At 30.2% G+C, this 15,228-nt stretch overlaps 1 protein-coding gene across 2 annotated transcripts in view; it reads left to right on the top strand.

Moving 5' to 3' along the window:
• The first annotated feature begins 428 nt into the window (after positions 1-428).
• LOC139498477 (17-beta-hydroxysteroid dehydrogenase 13-like) overlaps positions 429-15,228 on the top strand; it is a 46,945-nt gene continuing 32,145 nt past the window's right edge. The window contains exons 1-6 of one of the 2 annotated variants that reach the window (XM_071286865.1): positions 429-693; positions 5,780-6,019; positions 6,359-6,465; positions 8,843-8,980; positions 9,578-9,694; positions 10,323-14,624. In XM_071286865.1, the coding sequence (XP_071142966.1) occupies positions 469-693; positions 5,780-6,019; positions 6,359-6,465; positions 8,843-8,980; positions 9,578-9,694; positions 10,323-10,413 (918 nt within the window). In that variant the 5' untranslated portion in view covers positions 429-468 and the 3' untranslated portion in view covers positions 10,414-14,624. Of the gene's footprint in view, positions 694-5,779; positions 6,020-6,358; positions 6,466-8,842; positions 8,981-9,577; positions 9,695-10,322; positions 14,625-15,228 lie in introns of those variants that run through there. The other variant, XM_071286866.1, reaches the window with a different exon arrangement.

Consider the following 15,228-nt stretch of genomic DNA (forward strand, 5'->3'; position numbering starts at 1 on the left):
CATGCTATAGTTATAATATAAAAAGACAAATTAGGGGCAAGTTTATTATATAATATATCATATATGTGAGAATCAGACGCCTGTTTAATTAATTTGGATATTATTTGAATGATTTAGTTTTCAAAAAAACACAGGGGACAACATGATTTTAGGGGGGTTGAACATTTAAATTACAATATTTTATTGGAAGAAATATAAGAATGAGTGTTTAATTGGCAGGACATGGTGCATTATATAACTTAGTTTCTACTAAAAATTTACAATTTTTTAGATATTGTCTCTTATATATATCCTGCATAGGATGGAAAATATTGTCGCAAAACTAACACTGTGCCCCTCGAGTGATTTTAATGAGTGCGGAAATCCTGTTTGATCATATTTATCATTCCTTTATTCATTCTCATTTTGTTGAATTCGAAACCTTCTTGGGTTTTTCCATTTCATGTCGTTAACAGGTAAACAGACGAAATGGCAACAGTTGTTGAAAAACTAATATTTTTCGTCTGCATTTTCTTCCCAAGACTATTTTATTATTATATTGACGCTCTTATATCAGCATTTATTCCTGCCAAGCCCAAGAGTATTGCCGGGAAAATTGTACTGGTAACAGGGGCGGGGCATGGAATTGGCAAGGAAATCGCCTTAGAGCTTGCACGAAAAGGAGCTAAATTAGTTTTGTGGGACGTAAACAAGGTAATCGTTAGTTTAAAAATGGTTTATGTTTTAAATGCAATTCCGTCCACACGCTGACACATTGAATTGGTCAATCTTTTTTAAGTAACTGGTGTGCAATTGTGTGGTGCAAATGTTGACCACTGATATGTTGACCTATGACTGTGTGTGTACTAGACCCAGTCTAGACGACTTTATCTCACTTTTATTTTTATTTTACCTATATAACAGGATTTGAAAATAAGTACCCTAACCCATCTTGTCCACAGTACTATTTTATTTTTTTATTTACATATTTAACAGTCAGGGGGCTTACTGAAATAAGTGATTTTTAAATCACTTATTTGAGTAGCAAATTCGAGGTTTTATCACAAATTTGGATTTTGTAGTTTTTTCAAAATTTTTAACACATAGGTTTAGATGATATCTTTTAATTAGTAAAATTAAAAAAAATATGAACTTTTTGCTTCTTTTAAGTAGCAAGGTTCATGCCTTTGATGCTATCATTTAGCTGAAAATTCCATTTTAGTTGAAAAAAATGCTATAATAATGGCTTTACATAATGAGCTGATACTTTCTTAAAAGATTTTTCACAGCAGTGGGAGTATTTTTCCTTTGAAGTTCAAGGTTTCATCTTTCTGATTATGTAATAAAATTCTACTGTTCGCGATAAAAATTTCACTGTTCGGGGGTGTTGAAATTAGTGTGGGTTATTAACAGTATGATACTTAAAGAAGTGATTTTTGGGAAGAAAATTGAGGTCTGATACGTAAACAAGTGATTTTTATGTCATTATCCTAGATTCAGTACAAGGTCATCACCTGAAATGACCTGGTCATCCTAGACAACACAGATGTTGGTTCTGATAAGTTTAGAAACATAATTAGTCCCTGGATCATTAGTATTCTATATTTAAAGCTACATTTAAATTAAATCACATCTTCTAGTGATTTATTTGTACTACTTAAACAGGTGATTATTAAAGAAAGACAACTCTAACGTCCAACCTTTATGGAAATAATGTTACTTGAATCAGTGATTTAGAAAATCACTTGTTTAAGTAAGTCCCCTGACTGTTTAAAAAGCTATAAACTTTTAATCTGAAGAACATGTACATTTTACATGACACTGTCATGACTGTTCTCAATTCTTGACCTTTTGTTATCTGATTATCAGAATTGGGATTTTTTAAAGCACACTTCATCTCTAACAAACCTGTGCTATCTAATCTATTAACATGATTTAAAAGTTATTTCAATTTGTATGATTATGATGTTTTAACAATTTAAGCACCTTTACTTAAGAGTGTACCACCATGAATAAGAACAAAAATGTTCAGGTTGTTTTCATTCCAGATTGTTACTTTTGTTTACTATTCAATAGTAATTGCCACACTGTACATTGACCAATTACAACAACTAAATTACAAGCTCCCTAGCCTCTAAATGAAGTCATGGAAGTATGCCCTCAAGTAGTAAACTTGTCAGCTGTTAATGTTATTCAAAATTAAAATCTATCATTTTTAGCTCACCTGGCCCGAAGGGCCAAGTGAGCTTTTCCCATCACTTTGCGTCCGTCGTCGTCGTCCGTTGTCCGTCGTCCGTCGTCGTTAACTTTTACAAAAATCTTCTCCTCTGAAACTGCTGGGCCAAATTAAATCAAACTTGGCCACAATCATCATTGGGGTATCTAGTTTAAAAAATGTGTGGCATGACCCTGCCTACCAACCAAGATGGCCGCCATGGCTAAAAATAGAACATAGGGGTAAAATGCAGTTTTTGGCTTATAACTCAAAAACCAAAGCATTTAGAGCAAATCTGACATGGGGGTAAAATTGTTTTTTAGGTCAAGATCTATCTGCCCTGAAATTTTCAAATGAATCAGACAACCTGTTGTTGGGTTGCTGCCCCTGAATATGTAATTTTAAGGAAATTTTGCTGTTTTTGGTTATTATCTTGAATATTATTATAGATAAAGATAAACTGTAAACAGCAATAATGTTCAGCAAAATAAGATTTACAAATAAGTCAACATGACCGAAATGGTCAATTGACCCCTTTAGGAGTTATTGCCCTTTATAGTCAATTTTTAACCATTTTTCGTAAATCTTGGTCATCTTTTAGAAAAATCTTCTCCTCTGAAACTACTAGGCCAAATTAAACCAAACATGGCCACAATCATCATTGGGGTATCTAGTTTTAAAAATATGTCCGGTGACCCGGTCAACCAACCAAGATGGACGCCACGCCTAAAAATAGAATATAGGGGTAAAATGCAGTTTTTGGCTTATAACTCAAAAACCAAAGCATTTAGAGCAAATCTGACATGGGTGAAAAATTTTATCAGGTCAAGATCTATCTTCCCTGAAATTTTCAAATGAATCAGACAACCTGTTGTTGGGTTGCTGCCCCTTAATTGGTAATTTTAAGGAAATTTTGCTGTTTTTGGTTATTATCTTGAATATTATTATAGATAGAGATAAACTGTAAACAGCAATAATGTACAGCAAAGTAAGACCTAAAAAGAAGTCAACATGACCAAAATGGTCAATTGACCCCTAAGGAGTTATTGCCCTTTATATAGTCATTTTTTTTTAACAATTTTCACAAAATTTGTAAAATTTTACTAACATTTTCCACTGTAACTACTTGGTCAAGTTCATTATAGATAGAGATAATTGTAAGCAGCAAGAATGTTCAGTAAAGTCAGATCTACAAACACATCACCATCACCAAACCACAATTTTGTCTTGAATCCATCTGTGTCCTTTGTTTAGTATTCACATAGACCAAGGTGAGCGACACAGGCTCTTTAGAGCCTCTAGTTTTTATTACCGGTACAAAATATTGTTTAAGACAGGGAAATCTCATCTGACAGATAATACTTTATCTTAATTATTAATGTTTTTCTTTCATTTTTGAAAGATAGCTAGGGAGAATTTATTAAGTGATTACCTAAATTTTATTAAATGCTTATGGAACACATCCTAATGTCCTACAATATGATAATATGACCTTAAAGGTTATTTATAACTATTTCAACATAGATTTAAAAGTTCTTTTACTTGTAGTGCATTTACCTGGCTTATATACAAACAAACTGTCAGTTTTTTCATGCTTGGATAAAGTGATAAGAAGTATTATGAAATACTTCAATATGTAGCTTTAATTTAAGGTTGATAAAATAGAATATCCAAATATTTCTTTCTGAAATGTTTTATTTGAAGCTTAAGGCTTTACATTACTTGCTAATATTACAGAATAATAATTTATTCCTGTGACTTTTTTGTTCAAAGATCAGAGATTTGCTATAATTTGATTATTTCACATCTGATTTTTTTTTTCTTCAATTGCCTTGAAAAAATTGAATGACCATAAAAAAAAGACACAAAGTACAGATCTGAAAATAATCCCAGCTCAGTAAGTTCAAAGTCAATAACAACTAAAAAAAAGAATTGTGTATATGAAACCTCTTTAAGTTTCATCCTAGCTGAACCTGATTTTAACTGTTTATTGGTCAATGTTAAGTTTTTGTGTTTTGATCTTTTTTAAATTACCATAAATAATAGGTCAGCTATATTTTGTGAACAGAATAATAATAAAGTGAACATGTCAGTCTGACAGGATTTATCTGACCTTGACCTCATTGTCAGGAACCAATAAAAAATTATAACCATTTTGTGATTTTGTCTGTTTATTAGATACTAAAAGCTACAAGTCAACTATGTTTGGTGCATTGAATGAGTGTAAGGAGTACATGTTTGTGTGACTTGGTTTATCTGACCATGACTGCATTGTCATATACATGTAACATCGATTATGTTTGATAATTTTTAGTTTATTTAATTCATGTAGACAAATGCTGTCTGTTTTTCTTCATAAAAATGTCCCAAACCCACTGGGTATATATCAAATAAGCAAGAAATTATAGAATACATGAACATGTACTACTTTTCAGTTGTTATATTTTGTAGAAATTAAATTCTCTTTTATATATAAGTAAACAACTTTTAACTTTGAATTAAGAAATATGTGGACAAAAATAGTTTGAAATTTAACTTTTTGATACCAAGAAGTTGAGGATGAAAAATGTCCTGTTATTTTTCGCAAAGTGTCTCATTCTGCCTTCTTTTATTCAAAACTCCGGTTGTTTTCAAATTTCATCCTAGTTCAATTTATCTAGAGATAGCCTTATAGTAATCTGTTTGTACATGCATGCATCCTTCATTTTTAGCTCACCAGGATCAAACTTGGCCACCATCAACATTGGGGTATCTAGTTTAAAACCCGGCCCGGCCAACCAACCAAGATGGCCGCCATGGCTAAAAATAGAACATACATGTAGGAGTAAAATGTAGATTTTGGCTTATATCTCTGAAACCAAAGCATTTAGAGCAAATCTGACATGGGGTAAAATTGATTAATTGGACAACCTGTATTAGGTTGCTGCCCCTGAATTGATAATTTTAAGGAAATTTGGCCGTTTTCGGTTATTCTCTTGAATATTATTATAGATAGAGATAAACTGTCAACAGCAATAATGTTTAGCAAAGTAAGATCTACAAATAAGTCAACATGACCAAAATGGCAGTTGACCCCTTAAGGAGTAATTGCCCTTTATAGTCAATTTTTACCATTTTCACAAATTTTGTAAATTTTTACAAAATAGTTTCCACTGCAACTACTTGGCCAACTGGCAAGTTCATTATAGATAAAGATAATTGTAAGAAGCAAGAATTTTCAGCAAAGTAAGATCTACAAACACATCACCATCAACAAAACATAATTTTGTCATGAATCCATCTGTGTCCTTTGTTTAATATGCACAAAGACCATGGTGAGCGACACAGGCTCTTTAGAGCCTCTAGTTTTTATATCAATGAAAAAATATGCATACATAATAGAAGGTTTTCGGTTAATTCCCCTCACCTAGTTTCAAATTCTCTTCTCTAAAGGTTAATTCATTAAAGCATATTCATAGATCATTTGTATTTACCAATGTTTATATATATATACTGATACAAAATTTTATTTGAACAGGTTTCCAATTTATGCATGGTTTGATTGAGACAGGTTTTACTGTACAAGAAAATAATTTATGTTTACAGGCTGATAATGAAGAGACGGCTACAGAGATTAGAAGTATGGGAGAATCAGCTACAGCATTTGTTGTTGATGTCACGAAAACTGACGACATCCACAAAACAGCTGAACAAATGAGAAGAGAAATAGGAGACGTAGATATACTAGTGAACAATGCAGGAATTTTATACGGTGGAGAACTGTTAAAACTAAAAGAGGCTCACATAAGGAGAACTTTTGAAGTCAATACATTAGCACATTTCTGGGTAAATAAGTAATTTCTAAAGTAGTGTTATTATATTTTATATTTGAAATTGATGTGTTCTGCAATTGCCTAACTATTTGATTTTCTTATGTCTTTAATTTTATAATCGAATTGCTAGATAAATTATGACAGTCTTTGTTTGATTTCTTTGCTTGTTTAAAAATGTTTAAGTCTGGTCTTTTATAATTATGTTCTTCAATTCACAGATGCAGCTTAGTTAATACCGAGCATATATATGCTCTTAGATTAAAGTGGTGCTAGTATTTGCTTGAACTTTCAATAAGGTATGACAGATTACCAACTGTTTCATTCTTAAATTTGTCTTTCATATATTTTTTAGACAGTTAAGGAATTTATGCCTGCCATGTTAGAGAAGAACAGTGGACATATTGTTACCATAGCTTCCATGTCTGCTAAATCTGGGACTGCATATTTAGTAGATTACAGGTAAACATAATTTATTTTTAGAATTATGAAATTTATTTTTGTTGTTAGCTTTTTTCTGTGTTGATGTTATATAAATTAATCTGACCACATCCTCATTAAATAATTTCAATAAAGGGATAATCTAATTTCAGATTTCACATGCTTATAGTATTTTTTTTCTTGATCTGTTCACCTATTATTAAGCTATTTGGTTTTATCAGATACAAATAGTTAAGTCAATTTGAGCATTGGCCTAAATGTTTATCCAACATGACCTTTTGGTCTTTCTGTTTATCAAATTGCAACAAAAATGATGGAATGTCTGTCCAAGCTTATTTCTTTGAAATATAAATTACAGTAGCCTTTATTGCGTGATCTAAGCAAAGACCACTTACAATTATACCTCTTTCTTTATGATAAATCGATTTAAAATGGCTTTACTCAAATAAACACCAACAGAAATTACAATTTAAAATCATTTTGTGATTAATTACAGAAAGGGTTGTTGATGTTTCATGTGCATGTGAGGGACTTGCATGTTTGTTAATCAATGTCAAAGCATGTAAAGTAATTTGTTTGTTATATGGCATGTCACATAAAGTTTAAAAATACCACTGAAATTCCATTATCTAATTACTATTAAGTACTTGTAATAATGCTTTTGCTATTCATTCTCTGTATGTTAAAAGGGAAGAGTTTTTATTGTCAATAATTAATTGAGATGTTTTCTTGAGCTAGATTTCATGTTGGTAAAAAAAAAGTGACCACAGAACACATTTCAGACAATCAGACTTGCTAAGGTGACAAATTTTGGCAAGTGATTTCTTTTTTGCTAATTTTGCATATTTCACAAAAATAACACCTCACATTTTTATCAAAATTAGTGACAAAAAAGTTTTTTTAGATAATGTCAAATGATATTGGACTTTCACTGGTATTTTCAAACATGGTGTAATGTTTCCTCCTTTGTATATTTATGTATAAATCCCACTGCTTTAACCAAAAAAAGCAAATACTTATACAGCTTATACTTCTAGAATTAATAGACTAATATTCATCCTTGATTTAAAGTTTTTTGCAGTCATGTTTGCATAAATTTATGGTAAAGCCAAAGTATATTGACCACGGATGTCAATAATTTTTATCCACACGATCGTTTTTTGTCAACGGAAATTTTTAAAAGATTCCTTAGAGACTCAAAAGACGATTAAAAGCTGAATTGAAGGTTAGAAATTAGTTCATGATTTACACTTAAAAAGGCTTAGAGTAAGAGTTAGTATAAGGGGTTGGGATGATGGTTACAAGAATGTTTCTTAAGGAAAATATTTATAGTTTTTTATGAATCTTATATCAGAATGCAATACTCATGAAGTTGCATTGATAAAAACCTTAGATTTATTTCTGAATTTATATAGATAAATTTGGGTTATAAATCTTCCACATTTACCCTTTAGTGAAACTGGGCAGTAATTGGGCCAGGACTTCCAGGCTATTAAGTACACTAAATATTCGACTGCATGTAGATAATTGAGCATAGTATTTGTTTGTTGTATTATTTCTATGTTTTATGTTATTTGTTTCTGTCAGCTTTTTCTCTGTTTGGTGAAAGGGATTTTGTCATTTTTAAGCTATGTTTAAAGGGCATGAATTGTCTCCCTTTAAACAGGTTGGCATGTAATTTTGACTGATGTATCAAGGTATTTGGGTATTTCATCAATTAAAAATTGCTAACAGTTTGTTCCAATTACTAATACTTCACTATAATAACCAGTATTAAAATAATTAAGATATAACCGCATATTTTTTTATTCTTTTTGAGGAAAAAAATCCCTTTTTCTGTTGCATATTGTGCTTAGAAAAATAATTGCAAATATGCATAAAAAAAAAATGCTGACCTTCTGCTGTTGTTTGTTCTATGGTCGGGTTGTTGTCTCTTTGACACGTTCCCCATTTCCATTCTCAATTTTATGTAGGCAAAACATCTGTTCTGAAATATCTGTGAGGCAAAAATTACTCTTTTCAATTTAGCAGACATTTGCATGTAAAAATATCAACTAGCTAGTTACGTCTTATCATCTGTTGACATATAAGATTTGGCTCAAGATTTATAAACAACAATTATATCCATGTATTTAGTTCCGTATAAAAATAACCTTTCGTCGATTTAATACTTTTTGATATTAACTTTTCATGACAGCCATAAATGTATATTTTAAATTTTAAAATACTAAATTCTGATCTAATGGAAGAAATATTGATGCAAATTATTTAATTATATGATTTTGTTATTTAAAGTAATTCAATGCAGGTTAGATATATATAGGAAATAGAAATAGAATAAGTTAACTATCATTTCAGTTAAATAAAAATTTTCATATTTTTTTTTATTTTTCAATAGTGCTTCAAAATATGCAGCGTATGGATTTACAGAAGCTCTGCAAGAAGAAATACTAAAACTTGGAAAAGACGGAGTAAAAACTACAACTGTCAATCCTATGTTTGTTGCTACTGGTCTAGTTAAAGAACCAAAAGACAAGTAAGTCACTGAATTGTTAAGGGAGATAACACACTCTAAAGGTAGATAACTTAAGGATGTCCTTAGGTGAGGTTAGGTGAAAATCGATAAATCAAGGATTTAAAATTGTAACTATAAGCCGGTAGAGCATTCGTTAAGGATAAAAATAAGCTCAAAATAATAATAGGTCATGGACCTCCTTTTGGAGATATTTGAGATTTAAAATATGGCGGCAAAAGGCTGACTCAGACTTTTACCTTACATTTGCAGTGGTATTATTTGGGTCTCAAAACAAAAGAAAGAAAATCAAGAATCTTCTTAAATTTTGGTAAATGACCTTTCATGAGCTATTAAATCTTATGTGAAAAAATAAATCAGTGTTATGGGGCAAAATATTTTACCTTGTATTGTATGGAAAAACACCAAGGAGTCCGAACATTTGACATGAATTCCAAAACCTCACCTAAGTACATCCTTAAGGATTGTATATTTGGACAAATGTAAATGAGCAAAAATACCGAACTCCAAGGCAAATTCAAATCGGAAAATATCGGAAATATACTTGTGATTTATTCTTAAAAAAAAGGTTATTTTTTATGCCCTTCATGTATTTTTCAGGGTTTATCCAATTTTAAAACCAAAAGAAGTTGCCTTAGAAACAGTAAAAGGGATTATGTATGACCAGGAATTTGTTTACATTCCAAGATCGTTAAACATATCACTAAGAGTGGCAGGGTAAGTTGTAGAAAAAAAAGTGAAATAACAAAAATAAAACTAAACAACTCAAAGGAAAGTTCAAAAAGAAAGTCTCTTATCAAATGACAAACTCAAAATCTCAAACACATCAAACGAATGGATAACAACTATAATATTCATGAGACTCAATACTGCACTTTCTTATGTAGATGGTACAGGATTTGATATAAAAATAAGAAGATGTTGTATATTTGCCAATGGTACAATTCTCTGATAATTCACCATGAATCAATTCCAAGTTCTTTTACCACAAAAATATTCACAATGTCATCTATCTACACATTCATCTATTTCTGAAATAGAAGATATGGAATAGAAAACAACAAGCTACTTTACGCTGCAAAGCATTAAAGTTGGGAACATTTACATATACATAACATGTCCTCATGAAGCAACTATCTGTAGATTTTTCATGAAGGGCCAGTGTACCATCTTTCCTGTGACAGTTAAAATGATTTTCAACCTGTTGAACCAACTTTTTAGACCATATATAATTTATTGTTAATTTGTAATCATTCTGATTTATCATGAAATATTTGCAATTTTTCATCTGTTTTACATATGTTGATTTATAACTTTTTTTTGATTTTTTTGATTTTCTTTTCAGATTATTCCCAAGAAAATTTCAAAGATTTTTAAAGGCCTTTGCAGAACAGGGAATACAGCCTCAATATGACCCTCACAGCAAATCAGATTAGAATCGCTACACTCTAGGTTTTCCATTCCGAAGAAATATTATGAATGCATACACAGTTGGCAAACTGTCATATGAAATAATGTTTCAGACATTTATCTTTTGTATGTGGGTTTTTTATACAACCTCAAAAATAATTTTTATTTTGTCGTATATTGGTATCATGTCGTCTGTGTGGTCGTCGTCGTTAGTGTCAGCGTCATCCGAATAAGGATGATTTCAAGATAATAACTTTAGTATAAGTAAATAGAAATCAATAAAATTCTAAGAGAAGTTTATAACCACTAAAGGAAGGTTGGGATTTTTTTTTTTGTCTCAACAGTTTAGGAAGTAGAGGCCAAAAGGGTCCAAAAATAAACCTCGTTTGATTTCATCAAAATTTACATTTTTGGGGTTCTTTGATATGCTGAATCTAACTGTTTATTTATATTCTTAATTTTTGGTCCCGTTTTCAATTGGTCTACATTAAGGTCCAAATTAAACTTAGTTTGTTTTTAACAAAAATTGAATTGTGGGGTTCTTTGATATGCTGAATCTAAACAGGTACTTAAATTTATTTTTACGGGCCCAGTTTTCAAGTTGGTCCAAATAGGGATCCAAAATTACTTTGTTTGATTTCAACAAAAATTGAATATATAGGGTTCTTTGATATGCCATGTATTTAGATTTTTGATATTTGGGCCCGTTTATCAAATTGGTCCACATTGAGTTCTAAAGGGTCCAACATTGAACTTTATTTGATTTCATCAATAATTGAATTCTTGGGTTCTTTGATATGCTGAATCTAACCAATCATCTAGATTTTGGATATTGGACCATAATAGATAAATGTCCAATTTAACTTTTTTAAGTTCTTAGACCACATTCATAATCACTATTCTGTGTCAACCATTTAATCAAAATCCAAATTCAGAGCTGTATCAAGCTTGAATGTTGTGTCCATACTTACCCCAACTGTTCAGGGTTTGACCTCTGCAGGTGTATCAAACTGTGCCCTGAGGAGCATCTAGTTTTTATTATAAGAAAAAGCTGTGCTTACATTATGAAATTTACAGTGTGTTTGAAAAAACAATTGGAAATTTATCATCTGATAAAATGAGCAAGCCTTGTCATGAGTTCAAGTCACATAAAGTCATCTAAAGGAGAACCCCAGCTTGGAGTTATCTTTAATTATGCTCATCTTTAATGAGATAAGAAAATGTCAATGGAATTTTTATACAAAGTGTTATACATGGTGACATCCTCTTCTACCGTATATTTGTTTTGACCAAGGAAAGTTTGGCCATGACAAACAAATATTGTTCTATAATGACATATATTTGGGCATTTGATATGCATACATTTATTCATGACAATTTTTATTAAACTATTCAGTTTTAATGTTGGCAACTTGAAAATGTTTACATTCCATTGAAATATCCTCTTCTACCGTATATTTGTTACGACCAATGAAAGTTTGTCCATGACAACAAAAATATTGTTCTAATGACATATATTTGGGCATTTGATACACATACATTTATTCATGACAATTTGTATTAAACTATTCAGTTTTGATGTTGACAACTTAAATATGTTTACATGCCAAGATTTTGATAATTATAGAATAACTAATTGAAGAATTCAAATAGAGAAAAATATTCAACGAGTGACCGTACAAGACATTTATTCACAAATGCACGTAGTGCATGAGTTAATTATCAGTGTTGTTCGGTCACGAGAATATTTTTAAATATTTGAATTCTTTCATTATTTATTCTTTAAATTACATTGGCAAATGGCTTTTTTTATGGAAATTAATGTAAAACATGTAAGGAACTATATCTTTTTTCAACGCATTCACAATTTGTTTTGATCCGACGTTATCGACGTCTTGACAACATCTATTGTTGTATGATGTCAGAGAGTGAAATAACCACGTTTATTTCACATACAGTGAAATTATCGGGTTTTATTTAACTGTGAAATCGATGTAATTTACTGCAACCAATGTAATAATGATTTATAATTTATATTTTTTAGTTTCTCTAAATGAACAGTACATTTTATAACTGTATAAAACCAAAATTTTTTTATAGCATGACAATTTGTATTGAAATGTTTAGTTTTGATGTTAGCAACTTGAAAATTTTTACATTCCAAAGTTTTGATAATGATTTATAATTTATATTTTTTAGTTCCTCTAAATGAACAGTACATTTTATAACTGTATAAAACCAAAAAAAATTTATAGCATGACAATTTGTATTGAAATGTTAAGTTTTGATGTTAGCAACTTAAAAATTTTAACATTCCAAAGTTTTGATAATGATTTATAATTAATTTTTTTAGTTCCTTTAAATAAACAGTATATTGTAACAATATATTGTAATTATTATAACAAAATATTGATAATAAGGGATGAAAGACCAATGAAAAGTGATGTGTGATTTGAATTTCAAAGAGTTAAGGTTGTATCTCCCTGTTTGTTATATATATGAGCAGAAGTAAAGGATGTTTGCTACTCATGTTTTGACTTTTTGTCAGATATTTCAGAATCCTCTAGTTTTATCCATTTAGCCAATGAAAATTTTGCTTACCATTCCCTACTTTTCTTTCCATAACTTTATTGCATATAGTTTAAAAAGCCATATTCAAAAATCTTATAGAATCCTTGTCATTTTTTTTATTAGTTTTGAAAAAAAATTGTCAATATTAAATGTATGAAAAATCTACAGGGAATTATTTCCCATCAAATTTACAGTTGATTATGTTTCCAAATCAAGGACACAGACCTGTCATTTTTATCTACTTTTCAAGTTCTGTTATTTATATTTTATAAATTAATAACAGTCATTTATAAAGCTAGTAATTTTAAAACAGAGAAGCCAACATCTTTAGATAGGTACCTCATTTATAAAATGAATTTATTCACTGTAGACATTCAAATGAAAATTCAAAGCTGAATAAGAACAATGATTGATAGACCTTTACAAAGACTTCGGTGTAATATGGGGGATAATTACCATTTTAATCTTCAATGAACCTTCTTTGCCTGTGTATAACAAGAATAAAAATCAGTGTTTTCAGGTCTGTGTGTGTGTCCGTCCTAAATCAGCTTAAAAATTTGAGTTTGAGGTAGTTTTTGGTCGGTCAAATTAACATAAAGTTAATTACATAAGTTCATAAACATGTTCATTTTGAAGGAAACTGTTTAATGTATATGCCAAATTAGTATTCACAGACGATGAAATTATGATTATGCATATCAGATAACTGTTAGGTAAGTTAAAGATTTGCTTTAAGGTAGTATCAAAATGAAAATTAACAGTTGCAGATTCAGGGGGATGCATACATTTATTATTGTGGGTATTATTTTTTTTCTTAGAATAAGTAAATTGTATTTTTGTGGACATAAGGTATCATGATTTTGTTAAAATCTTCCTACAAACCATTAGAAAATATGTGGGTAATATGTTGTTATTGGTTTTGGTAGGCGGCTTACTTATGTAGTAATTGCGCCTTAAAATCTAAATGGGTTATATAGTAACAATGTACTGACATAAGAGGTCTCTAAAGACATAAGCTCAAATAGAACTTTCGTTAGTAGAAGCCATGTTTAGGTGGTACCCAACACTTTCACTAAAACAATTTGGCTTGTTTAATTTTCATAAAATTTTGTCAAAGTATTTACTTTGACACTCCGTTTTGCCAGAAAACATACACTGGTTATATAGCAATTTGACAAACACCAATTTTGATCATTGAGAAGCTTATTATTCCTTTTACAACACATCGTAATTAAAATGTTTAGCTGATTTTACAGAGTTATCTCCCTGTAGTGTTAGGTACCACCTTAATTAGAAAATATGTACTTTATTAAACATTTGAATTTTTGGTTCACCAATACTACCCATGGTATCCTCGAAAGTTGCCACGAACAAAATGTAATCCATGGTATCTAAAATAGGTGAGTTGTAAACTGTCCTTAGATCCTTTACTCTTGTGTATTTTGCAGTAAAAGTCATATCTTTAAAGCTCAATTTTTTATATACTTGTTTTTTTTTTTAATATTTACTTTATTTGGCATGTTATGATATAGGAAGTCAAAAATTATTTTTATATTATATTGTACTTATAATAACTATAATACAAGTGTTATTTTTATTCAAAGTTTGTCTTTATACTGCCTTGTTAAACATTACAGCTTGTATAAATAAAATAAATAAGCAATAATTAGTTGTTTGTTTTAATTACATGAGAGGACAAAACATTAAACCATGGTACATGTGTAGATATGTACTCACTAGGAGCTGGGAGAAAGTCAAATCCCACACGCACTTGTCTCAGAAAAAAATATTTCTATATACCTTAAGGTGGTACCTAACACTACAGGGAGATAACTCTGTAAAATCAGCAGAACGTTTTAATGACATTGTGTTCATAAGGGAATATTAAGCTTCTCAATGATCAAAATAAGTGTTTGTCACACTGCTATATAACCAGTGTAATTTTTCTGATTAAACGGTTAGTTCAAATATTTTGAAATTTTTATATTTTTGTCAAAGGGTCAAAGTAAATACTTTGTCAAAATTTTAAGAAAATTAAACGAGCCGAATTAATTTTAGTGAAAGTGTTGGGTACCACCTTAATATATATTTTAAGTTACATGGTGTGTTAGATACCTAATACAATATATATGGGGTCAGTAAATCCATATGGGGTGAGAGCGAAGATAATAAGGTATACAGGGGAAAAAATTCAGAGACAAGTGCCTGTGCTGCCAAATCCCCCTTTTCTTCTCATATTTGTAAATATGTTGATATTTTATATGATAACA

This window comes from Mytilus edulis, chromosome 12, assembly GCF_963676685.1.
Source record: "Mytilus edulis chromosome 12, xbMytEdul2.2, whole genome shotgun sequence".
Taxonomy (NCBI): domain Eukaryota; kingdom Metazoa; phylum Mollusca; class Bivalvia; order Mytilida; family Mytilidae; genus Mytilus; species Mytilus edulis.